General features: G+C 44.6%; 1 protein-coding gene and 1 non-coding gene across 3 annotated transcripts; one reads left to right on the top strand and one right to left on the bottom strand.

The window, feature by feature from the left end:
• The first annotated feature begins 209 nt into the window (after positions 1-209).
• Positions 210-9,643, top strand: Prdx3 (peroxiredoxin 3). Of its 2 annotated transcripts, none has more exons than XM_046450105.2 (7): positions 210-306; positions 1,636-1,771; positions 4,418-4,559; positions 5,093-5,228; positions 6,175-6,278; positions 8,299-8,464; positions 8,895-9,643. In XM_046450105.2, the coding sequence occupies exons 1-7, from the start codon at positions 271-273 to the stop codon at positions 8,946-8,948; spliced, it is 774 nt and encodes a 257-aa protein (XP_046306061.1). In that variant the 5' UTR covers positions 210-270; the 3' UTR covers positions 8,949-9,643. The 2 variants fall into 2 exon arrangements, with proteins under 2 accessions (XP_046306061.1, XP_046306060.1); XM_046450104.2 differs by having other exon boundaries at positions 245-330.
• Positions 3,308-3,380, bottom strand: Trnaa-agc (transfer RNA alanine (anticodon AGC)). The gene has a single exon. It is a non-coding gene; the product is annotated as a tRNA-Ala (tRNA).
• Positions 9,644-11,267: the final 1,624 nt, after the last annotated feature.

The raw sequence follows: 11,267 nt of genomic DNA, 5'->3' as shown, positions 1-11,267 counted from the left end.
CGAGGTCAACAGGAAAAAACAAATCAGTCAGAAAAATGGAGAGAGACACCCAGCTCCCTGCCTGGATTCGTTCTTTTTAGGTGAGAGAAGGAGGACAGCACTCAGCTACTCCAAGGCACAAAGAACACTTTCCTGGGGAAGTGAAGTCCCTAAAAGGGAGGAGACCGTGGCTCCTCCGGCCCCGCCCCTCAAATGCCCCGCCCACACCACGCCTCCAACAGGCCACGCCCCTCCGCCCCGCCCACTCCGCGGCTCCCGCGTGCACTGAAGATGGCGGCGGCGGTGGGAAGGTTGCTCCGGGCCTCGGTGAGTGGCTGCCGGCTGGGACAGGTGCGGAGATGCTGCGGTGGCTCCGCGACCCGTTTCCCAGGCAGGATCGTGCCCTCCTGGGCCCGGGGCCGTCCGTCTTCCTTGGAGGGCGCCTGCAGGTCACGGACCCCGAGGCCTTCGCCTGGAGGGTTCCCTGCGCCTGCGCAGTACCGCCTCCCCTACCCTGTGCTCTCGGTCGGGTCCCGGAGTCCCTCCGCGCTCCCCGGTTCCTGCTCCCCTTAAGCACCTGTTTCTGTTGCTGGAAACAGGCGTCATGGTCCGTGGTCCTGCTTCTGTCACCGACTCTATGACCTTGGGCAGGTGACTTCGCCTTTCTGAGCCTCAGTTTGCTTTCCTCTAAGTTGGAAAGAGTGATGCCTAAATCAAGGCGTTGCTGGAGCATGGACTTAAATAGTGGATGGAAACACAGAGTGCTGCAGTAACGAAAGCCACTTTCTCCTCCCACCCTCGGTGTTCTCTGTTACCTGCTTTTCTCCTCGTGCCCTCGTAGGGTTCACGGCAGGCCCTGTCTCCTTCCTGCGTCATGCTGGATGTTAGATGAGCAAACATTTCCCTTGAGCCCTGTCCAAACTTTGCCAGAGGCTGAACTTTGCTCTACTTATTTGCTTGTCTTTTGGCCTGGAAAGACCTTGCCTTTTCTAAGGAAAACCTTGACATAACACATGTGCCAGATAGTGCAAGGTGAGGATTTAAATACTCAGGGCCTGGCCAGGTCTCCCTAATTTTTTAACCCTCACTGTTGCTCTTAAGAGTATGGAGTTTTTGATTCTTGAGTGTTTGTGTTCTTAGTTTCCCTCCACCTTACAGTCTTTGCTTTTTTTTTTTTTTTTAATTTTTTAATATTTATTTTTTAGTTTTCGGCGGACACAACATCTTTGTTGGTATGTGGTGCTGAGGATCGAACCCGGGCCGCACGCATGCCAGACGAGCGCGCTACCGCTTGAGCCACATCCCCAGCCCCTGCTTTTTTTTTTGTACCAGGGATTGAACTAAGGAGCACTGAACCACACCTCCAGCCGTATTTTGTTATTTGTTTACAGACAGGGTATCACTGAGTTGCTTAGTGTGTCACTTTTGCTGAGACTGGCTTTGAACTCACTATCCTCCTGCCTTGAAGAAGAAGGAAGCAGAAGAGAATATCAAGAACATGGGGACTCAACCCATGCTCCTAAGAGTTTTGGATGTGGTATTTGGTTCACAGGGACAAGGACAGCTGAGGCCATCATGGGCACGAAGCCCTTTCAGCAAGGTCAGCCTTTAGTCACCATTTGGAAAGACTTTCTAACAAAGTGTTTCTCTTTCCAGGTTGCTGGACATGTGAGTGCCATTTCTCGGGGCATTTCTGCCACTGCAGTCCTTAGGCCTGTTGCTTCTAGAAGAACACATTTGACAAACGTACAGTGGTCTGGCTCTGCTCTATCAAAATTCACTTTTAGTACCAGTAAGTGTTACTGTGCCATGGTTGGACTCAGGTATAAGGAAACACAAATTATTCTCTCTGGACAGGACAATAGCGCTGACCCCTAGCTATCCATTAGACACTCCTAGGAGCTTTTGCCTTGATGGGGCAGCGGAGGTGGGGGGGGGGGCAGCCTTGTTAAGTAAGTACTCTACCACCGAGCTACTCCTCAGCTCATTTTATTTCCGCCACCTGAGTAGCTGGGATTGCAGACTATTGCACCCAGCTCTTTGGAGCGTTAAAACACATAGCATGATGGTGTTCAGATCCATGGGAAATTGTGTCCAAACAGTAGGTAACTGACCTCATCAAAACTTTAAGATAAACCTATCAGAAAACACCAAGAAGAAAATGAATAGACAAATAGGCACAGTGGCGTGCTCCTGTAATCCCAGCTACTGAGGATGCTGAGATAGGAGGATTGCAAGTACAAGGTCAGTCTAGGCAACTTAGTGACACCCTGTCTAAAATAAAAAATGAAAAAGGGCTGGGGATATAGCTCAGTTATAAAGCATCCCTGGATTCAATCTGCAGTACTTGCCAAAAAATCAAAAAGAAAGAAAGAAAGAAAGAAAAAAATGAACAGGCAAGTCATAACGTAGGAGAAAATATTCGTAAAAAATATATATCTAACAAGGATGATTATCTAAGTAAGCTAAAGAAATACGACAGCTCAATAAAGAGACAAACAACTGGATAAAATAGCAGTGCCTTAGTCCCACCCCCAGATAAATTAAGTGACTCTGGTAAGACCACTAGTTCAGTATGTTTATTTACTTATTAGTTTATAGGTGGACACAGTATTTTATTTTTATGTGGTGCTGAGGATCAAACCCAGTGCGTCACACATGGTAGGCAAGCGCTGTACCTCTGGGCCACAATCCCAGCCTAGTTCAGTATATTTTAAAAGCTCCCTGGGTAGTTCTAATGTGCAGCTAGGACTGAGAATCACTGAGGCGAACTGTCCTTGGCCTGTGTTGCATTTCCTTATTGGTTGCCTCTTTTGAGAGGTATGGGGGCACTCAGGTGCCTTTTGGGCTGACTGTGTAAGAAGGGATGTGAGCGGTTGGTGGCCACCACTGGGAATCAAATCTGTCTGCTGGCTCCAGCTGGCCACTTGGGAGCCAGACCTATTCAGTGGCATCCTTCAATATTTGTGTGAATCTTAGACATTTTTGAGCTTTCTACTTCATTCTCTAAACTGGACTTTGTGAAGATCAGCCTTGGATAACAAGTGATACTTGAAAATGCCTCCTTAAGATTTGTCTTGTCTTTGAGAAATAAGTGTTTAATATGTAATGGTTTGAGGGGAATGTTCTAAAGTTTCTCACAATTTTGAAAATACATCTAATAGTTATTTGATGCCAGAGGCTTGGACCTTTCCTCCACTAGTCCCAATCCCTGCCCCCAGCAGCTCCTTCTGTTTCTCTTGGTGTCAGTCCTAGACAGTTTAACGCTGGATCTCCTTTATCCCTCATTCCCAGGCAGAAGCAAACCCTCTTTAGTTTTTTATTTTTACTGAGGTGCTGGGGATCGAACCCAGGGTCTGGTGCATGCTAGGCAAGCACTCTACCACTGAGCTACACCCCCAGGCCTCCTTTACACTTTTATCATATCTTTTGTATCCATTCTTTTCTTTTCTTTTTTTTTTTTTCTGTTCTCTCTGCCACACCTCAGTACCTCTCACTGAGATAATTGAAATCACCACCTAACATCAGTTTTACCCGCCTGCCAGACTTATCTGCTGGAAAACAGCTGTCTGGGCTCATCTCCTGTAGAAGAACCTCCCCTGGCTCCCAGTTCTCTCTCCTGTGAGGAGCAGACAGCTCTGTGCCTGGCCTGGCCTGGCCTTCCATCATTCTTGCTTGCTGTGTCTGCAGCTCTTCTTCTCTCCAGACCTTTAGATTCTGTTTATTCTAACCAAATTGCCATAGGCAGTTCCTTTGACACACATGTCCTGTTCCTGCCATTCCTCCATGCCTTTGCCCTGTCCCCTCTAGACCTGGCAGAATCTGAACAATATTTAGAATCCCTCCCCACGTCTCTTGCCTTCTCTAGTTCTACCCCTACTGCCTTTGTCTTCCTCTGGTTCCTTTTGTTTTTGTCTTTGTCTTTCTATTTATTTATTATGGCACTGGGGATTGAACCCTAGGGTGCTCTACCACTCCTATATCCCCAGCCCTTTTTCATTTTTTATTTTGAGACAGGGTCTCCCTAATTGCCAAGGCTGGCCTTGAACTTGAAATCCACACCTGTTTTGTTCCTTTTTGAAGTTTCTCCATAGCACTTTGTATTGAGTTTGAGCACAATCTAGAGGCCCTTGCTCATCTCATCTTGCACCTGCCTTGTTCCAAGTGTATTTTATTTTTTAACTGACAAATAATATATAATATACAATGAAAACATTGTGTGTGTTTATGAGGTACAATGTAATATTTTGATACAGGTATACATATACATTGTGGAGGGAACTTTGTGGAGGGAAAATTTACTTAAGATATACATTTTCATTCATTCATACTACTAGACAATTTATATTGCAAGTTAATTATCATGGGAAGTTTAAATACAATCAAATCAATGCTGTGTAGCAAGTGGTGAACTCATGTGGGTGTGGGTTTTTTCCAGGCTCCTCCTACCATGCTCCTGCTGTCACTCAGCACGCGCCCTATTTTAAGGGTACAGCTGTTGTCAACGGAGAGTTCAAAGAGCTAAACCTTGATGACTTTAAAGGGAAATACTTGGTGCTTTTCTTTTACCCTTTGGATTTGTAAGTGCAATTTCTGTCACATTTTCCTGTTATTTTTTTTTAGTTGCTCTTCTAGTTCAGGGGAGGACTCTTTCTGGCCACTTGTCACTGATTGCCTTGTTAATCTGGGGCTACTTCACAAGTGGTAATGCAGCAGGAGGGAGTGGCATTCCCTTTGAAGGTGCATTTTAATGTGGCTCTGTCTTGGGGGCTTTGGAGCAGTGGTTCCTTAGACCAGTCTTTGAAGATGTTTTTGCTGGTCTAAGGAAAGACTAATGATAATAAACTTTTTTTCCTAAAGCTACTTTATTTAGGTACAGTTTTTAAGAGCATTCTTAAAATGTGCCCCCCACTTTTGGTATAATTCCTTAAACAGGACAGTGATAGGAGATAGTAGTTCTTTTTCAGGTGTTAACACAGGAGTCTGGTGAGGATAGTTAACCGATGTGCCTTTTTCACCTGTGAGCAAATCAAGCTAGTTTTTAGACTACTTATTGTTCAGATTTTAAATTCTTGATATATTATCTGATGAAACGTTTTACTTTTTTTCCAAGCACCTTTGTGTGTCCTACAGAGATCATTGCTTTCAGTGACAAAGCCAATGAGTTTCACGACGTGAACTGTGAAGTGGTTGCAGTCTCGGTGGATTCGCATTTCACCCACCTTGCCTGGATCAATACACCCAGGAAGGTAGGCTCCTGCTCACCTCATCTTGCACCTGCCTTGTTCCAAGTGTATTTTATTTTTTAATTGACAGATAATATATAATATACAATAAAAACATTGTGTGTGTTTATGAGGTACAATGTAATATTTTGATCTAGGTATACATATACATTGTGGAATGATTACATCAGGCTAACACATCCAGTACCTCAAATATTTATCAGTGGTGAGGAAATTTAAAATCCTCTTGTTTACCTGTTTTGGAACATACTATCATTGGCTGAAGTCACTGTGCTGTGCAGTAGTTCACCGGAACTTAGTCCTTCTAACTGTAACTTTGTACCCGTTGCTCAGCCTTTCCATTTCCCAACTTCTCCCTACCTGGAAAGTCTGCTGAACTGTCTGTTTACTGATGTATATGCACAGCTCACTACTCTTGTATTTTTCATGGTACAGACTGTTGTGGAGACAGGCTCAGCAAGCAGGGGACTTGGTTGGGGTCTGTTGGCCTTCCCTCAGGCCTGTACTCTGTGGATCCCAGGTACCCTGGGTGGCATGTCGAACTGTGGTGATCTGTGTGATCAGTATTGCCTAGAACTTTGCTTGGAAAAATCCAAATTTCTAGCTATGCTGTAGGACCATCCATATGGAAGTATTCAGTGTCTATTATTCTAATTTTTGTGTTTGAGAAATTGGTCTTCAATTCAAAGAATGTTTTAAGAATTAGGAAAAGAAAGGTCTATAGTATTGGCTAGGTTATTAAATCCTGCCTCTGGAAGGCACTTCGCCTTTGTGCCTCAGTGTCCTCATCTGTAAAGTAGTGTCTGCTCCAGGAGGAAGTGGGTTAGCAGGAAGAATTCATTCCTGCTCTTACTGTTACCTGTTGACACTTTTGTTCTCAAACATCGTTACATGGTCAAAAGGTTGTGAGAGTGGCACAGACAACCAGTCACCTTTGTGTTCTTATTAGAATGGCGGTTTGGGCCACATGAACATTGCTCTCCTGTCGGATTTAACCAAACAAATTTCTCGGGACTATGGTGTGCTTTTGGAAGGTGCTGGTCTTGCACTCAGGTAAGAGTCTGTTCCTTGTGAATTCAAAATGGTTTTTCATGTTCAACATCATCCTACACGGACCCTGGCAAAGTGTTTCTTGTGTTTTTGCTGTGGTGGGATGTTTTATTTTTCCTTTTGTTGATTTTTTTTTATTTTTTTTTTATAAAAAAATTATTTTAGGAAATCATTTTTAAAAGCAAAAATTCCTTAATTTTAGTCCGAATAAGCATTGATGAAATTCCTCCTGTGAGAACCCGGTAGTCTCTCAGAAGTAGCCCAGACAGGTGTGCCTCATCCACAGCCTGTGTCTGTTCTGGAGAAAGCTGTCCATGTCTCCATGGGAACACTGCTCTGGACCTCTGGGGGCCCCTACCATGCCCCCCGCCCCTCCTGGCAGCGAAGCCCTCAGGCTGTTTGGAGAAGGCGCTGTAGCAGGGCAAAGAGGCCACCTTCTGGTGCAGAGACAGAAATATCCCTGGAATCAAATAGGTCTGGACTTGATTTTTTTTTTTTTTTTAATCAGCTACTTAATGGCTGTGTTTCTTTGAGAAAGCTATTTACTTCTTGGAGCCCAGTCTGCCTTTAACTACAGTGAAGATGAATATCTCACAGGTTGGTGGTAAGGCAACTGGAGCTTTTAGTGAAGTTCCTGGCAGCGATTACAGCTGAGATCTGCCTCCGAATTCCATTTCTGCCCTCCCTTGATCTGTGATTAAACCTCGACTCCTTTGGGTGTGAAAAGCTTTCAGTCTCCCACAGTCGCATGCTCAGATGCAGCCTTCTTGGGAGGAGGGGAGCAGAGCGTTAAGAGCTACCCTGCATCCCGAAGCTTATGGAGAACAGAGCGGGATGAGGGAGGACTGGGCGGAAGATGACATCAGGAAGGAGGGTCCCACCCCCAGGTACCTCCCTGTTTTGCTGGAGTCACCCTGAGCTCAGAAAACCTGCCCTCTCTCTTTGCTGCCCTCTGACCTGCTCTCCTGGGTTACACCTGAGATTTTAGCTCTGGGCAGCTCCTGGTTGATGTCAAGGTCATTGTTATGTCCTTTAATAAATCACAAGCTGGCTCCCTTGGAGGTGGCAATAGCAGGAGAAAGAATGTTGGCTGGCTTTTTTCAGGGTCCCTTTCCCCGTGGGGTCTTTATGATTTTTAAGTTAGCCCCCACCAGGGTCAATATTGGTATTACCAATGATCTTTAATCAATCTAGTAAGTTAACCTCTCTGGAGTGTGTGGGCCCTGTGTCCTCCCTGCTCTACCTCTGCTGCTGCCAGGGGCTCCCTTCCAGAAGCAATTACCACGGCTGGTTCAGCCTCAAAGGCGAGACCCCTAAGCACCAGGCCTGGGGAGGGACAAGCCCCTTTCACCTGGAGTGTTCTTGAACGTGTCTTTTCCCCGAGTGACTAACACTTGGACTTCCCACACCCTTAGGAGAGGGATGCTACAACCACTGAGTTGGGTGTACTGTGTACATCAGAGCCTGAAAACAGTCACTATGGGGTGGGCAGCCTGCCACACTACCACTGAGTGACCAGTCGTCAGGAGCCCACATCTGCTCGTGTGGACTTGGAGCCAGCTTGCTCTGGCCACAGATATTTCCCATGGGATTTCCCCCTAACCATCCAAGAATCTGCTCATTTAATAAGTATTTGTTGGATACAGATAAAATACATCTCTGTCCCTTCCCCTTTGCCTGTGGTTTCTTGCCAGGGTTTGATACAGCTGCCCAAAGAATGCTGGCCAAGTCATTAATAAGTAAAGAAGTCTTTGCTCTCTCTAGTTCAGTGACTTTCAGATACTATGTGACGTTCAGGGACTATCCTGCATGTTTTCCATGGTGGCCTGGTTCAGTCCTGCATCATTATCTGTCCTTAATAAGAGATGATAAGCTCTTTATACACTCCTAATTTTAAACATATGACAGCGCTTAATTTAATAAATGTTAAAAGGAAAATTAAAGACAGGAAAGGGTAGTAGTTAGACAGTTGTTTAGTTCTGGTACTGTTGTGTTACTGAGGAGAAATTCTGAAACTATGCAGAGGTCTCTTCATAATTGACCCCAATGGAGTCATCAAGCATCTGAGTGTCAACGACCTGCCCGTGGGCCGGAGCGTGGAGGAGACCCTGCGCCTGGTGAAGGCATTCCAGTTTGTGGAAACCCACGGAGAAGTCTGCCCAGCAAACTGGACACCAGATTCCCCTACAGTAGGTTCTTTTCCCAAAAGTAACAGGATCCGGCACAGGGTCCCAGGTCCTCTCTGCCTCAAGGGCATATCTATCAGAGGGAGCCTATCAGGGGACCAGGGGTAGACTGTGCAGTGGGAGAGGCTGTGGGGGTGGGGGTGGGTTTACAGAGCCAGAGACCACATATTTTAAAGAAACAGGCCGATTTTTAAAAATTGTAAAGAACACCAGGCATGGTGATACACACCTATAATCCCAGCTACTTGGGAGGCTGAGGAGGAGGATTACAAGTTCAAAGCCAACTTGGACTGGGGAAATAGTGGTACAGTGCCCCTGGGTTCAATCCTCAGCACTGCAAAAAGAAAAAAAAAGTAGTTTAGGTTAAAAATTGGGAACTTATCAGCTTCCAAAGTCACTGTTACACATTTATAAAATATTTTTGTATTTTCAGATCAAGCCAAGTCCAGCGGCTTCCAAAGAGTACTTTGAGAAGGTGAATCCGTAGATCATCCCCCGTGCCCTGCAACTTCTGATGCCAGGAGAGAGCCACAGCTGGAGCCTTTTTAGCATTGCAAAGATGATTATTTATAGAAGGAAAAACCTAATGATGCTTGTATTTATATATATCACTCTAAATGTTTTTGTTTCTGTGACACTGGCTAAGCCTTTCTAACAGTAGTTGCTTAACATCAGGAGTCACTGGGATCATCTTGAAGGCCTGGCTTCTGTTTCTTAGATCATGTCTTTAGTGGATAAAGGAAACACTCTTTAGCCTTACTTGTACCTTTGTCTACGTCTAAGTAGCACAATAAGTGCTTAAAGCTTCTGATCAATGGTCCTGAAAATTTCTTCTTGAATTTCTTTGTATTAAACTGCTTTTTTTTTTTTTTCAAGGTAACAGAGATCATAAGTTTTACATTATTAACCTTAGCAGTCCAAGTTAACTCTCAAAATGGAGATATATGTGATGGAAAGAACTGTGAATCATGTTATTTAAAAAACATGGTGGCAAAGTGACGTAACTGATCATGCATGATCCCTATCCCTGAGGTTTATTGTTTACATAGTTGATGAGGTGTGATTATAAAGGATATATATTGAATTATTAAACCCAGGGATTGCTTTGAAATTATTTTAATTATTTGCTTTCTTGAAGTGCTCAAAGTGATATGTATCATAAAAAATAAACATTTAAAAATATCTGCATTTCTTTTTTTTTTTTTTGGTACTAGAGATTGAATGCAAGGCTGTTTAACAACTTAGCCACATCCTCAGCCCGTGTGTTTATTTTTATTTTTTTAATATATTTTTAAATTATAGGTGGACCCAATATCTTTATTATATTTCATGTGGTGCTGAGGGTCAAACCCAGTGCCTCATGCATGCTAGGAGAGCACTGAACCTCTGAGCCACAAACCCAGCCCGTGTTTTTATTTTTTGAGACAGGGTCACACTAAGTTGCTGAGGCTGGCTTTGAACTTGGGATCCTCCTACCTCAGCCTCCCGGCACAATATTTGCATCTTTAACATCAGCTGTTGGGTCAGCTTATTCTGGGCTCTACTCCTCCTCCTCTGATTACATATCAACAAATAATCATTGGGCATTTACCACAGGAGCCACTTGCAGGGAACTCATTTAGGTGCAAGACAGATATGGAAACATTGTTTCAGTGGCCACCATGTGCTAGGCACTGCTATGGAAGCCTAAGAATGAATAAAAAAGACCCTGCCTGGGCTGGGATTATAGCTCAGTGGTAGGGGCTTGCTGGCATGTGAGAGGCACTGGGTTGGATTCTTAGCACCGCATACAGATAAGCAAAACAAGGGTCCATTGACAACTAAAAACAACAACAACAACAAAAAACAACCACTTTATGCACTCAATCCAGAGGGAAAGCACAATAAACAATAGAAATACAGAGTATTAGGAAGGAAAGTAGGGCGAGGCAAGGGTCTGGAGCAGAGTTGCAGGGTTCTAGGTAGGGTTGTCAGAGTATGCCGCTATAAAGATTCAGTTTTCTAATCTAAAAATGAGGACAATAGTTGTGCCTATCTCAGGGTTTTTATGAGAGGAAAAAGGAAAATGAGGGTGGTGGGGGAATAAGGGTTTTCCTGGCAGAGGGCATGGAAAGAGAACTGAGGCAAGGGTGAGCTTGGAGTGGAAGAAGACTTGCTAGGAAGACGGAGGTGGAGCATGAATAGTGAGAATGGCAATAGGGCCTCACAGAGTGCCTCTTGGGCAAGATAAGGACTTTGGAATCTGTTGTAGAACAGGGAACATTTATCTGAAAGGTTTTTTGGGGAAAAAAATTGACAACCTGAGTGGCTGGGGTTGTGGCTCTAGGCCCTGGGTTCAATCCTCAACACCACATAAAAATAAATAAAATAAAGGTATTGTGTCCAACTACAACTAAAAAAAGTCTTAAAAAAAAAAAATACATAGACTGAGGGCATGCCTGTAATCCCAGGGACCCAGGAGGCTTTAGCAAGAGGTTCACAAATTCAAAGCCATCCTCAGCAACTATGTGAGGTCCTGAGAAATTTAGCAAGACCCTGTCTCTAAAAAGAGCTAGGGATGTGGTGTGGTGGTTAAGTGCCCGTAGGTTCAATCCCTGAGTACCTGGTACAAAAAAACAAACAAACAAACAAAAAAAAACTGAACTGTAGGGCTCCAAGGTGGGGAAGCAGAGAGGCCAGCTGCATTGGATTTGTGACACCTTAAGGGTAGAGCCAACAAGGACCATGCAGCTGCTGTAACACTGACACCTGGCACAGTGGGTGTATGGGAAGGAACACTGAAGAGGGCACACCTTACCCAGCAGAG

The sequence above is a fragment of the Marmota monax genome, unplaced genomic scaffold (genome assembly GCF_021218885.2).
Source record: "Marmota monax isolate L192 unplaced genomic scaffold, Marmota_monax_Labrador192_F-V1.1 WCK01_AAM20220418_F8-fsc00004, whole genome shotgun sequence".
NCBI classification, from domain to species: domain Eukaryota; kingdom Metazoa; phylum Chordata; class Mammalia; order Rodentia; family Sciuridae; genus Marmota; species Marmota monax.
Note: the sequence above shows the minus strand (reverse complement) of the source record. Positions and strands in the feature narration are given on the sequence as shown.

Excerpts from the sequence above, each read along its gene's own strand:
- Prdx3 (XM_046450104.2), top strand. The coding sequence starts at position 271 with ATGGCGGCGGCGGTGGGAAGGTTGCTCCGGGCCTCGGTGAGTGGCTGC. Across the intron at positions 4,560-5,092 it reads TTCTTTTACCCTTTGGATTT|CACCTTTGTGTGTCCTACAG; the intron begins GTAAGTGCAATT and ends TTTTTTTCCAAG. Across the intron at positions 6,279-8,298 it reads GGTGCTGGTCTTGCACTCAG|AGGTCTCTTCATAATTGACC; the intron begins GTAAGAGTCTGT and ends GAAACTATGCAG.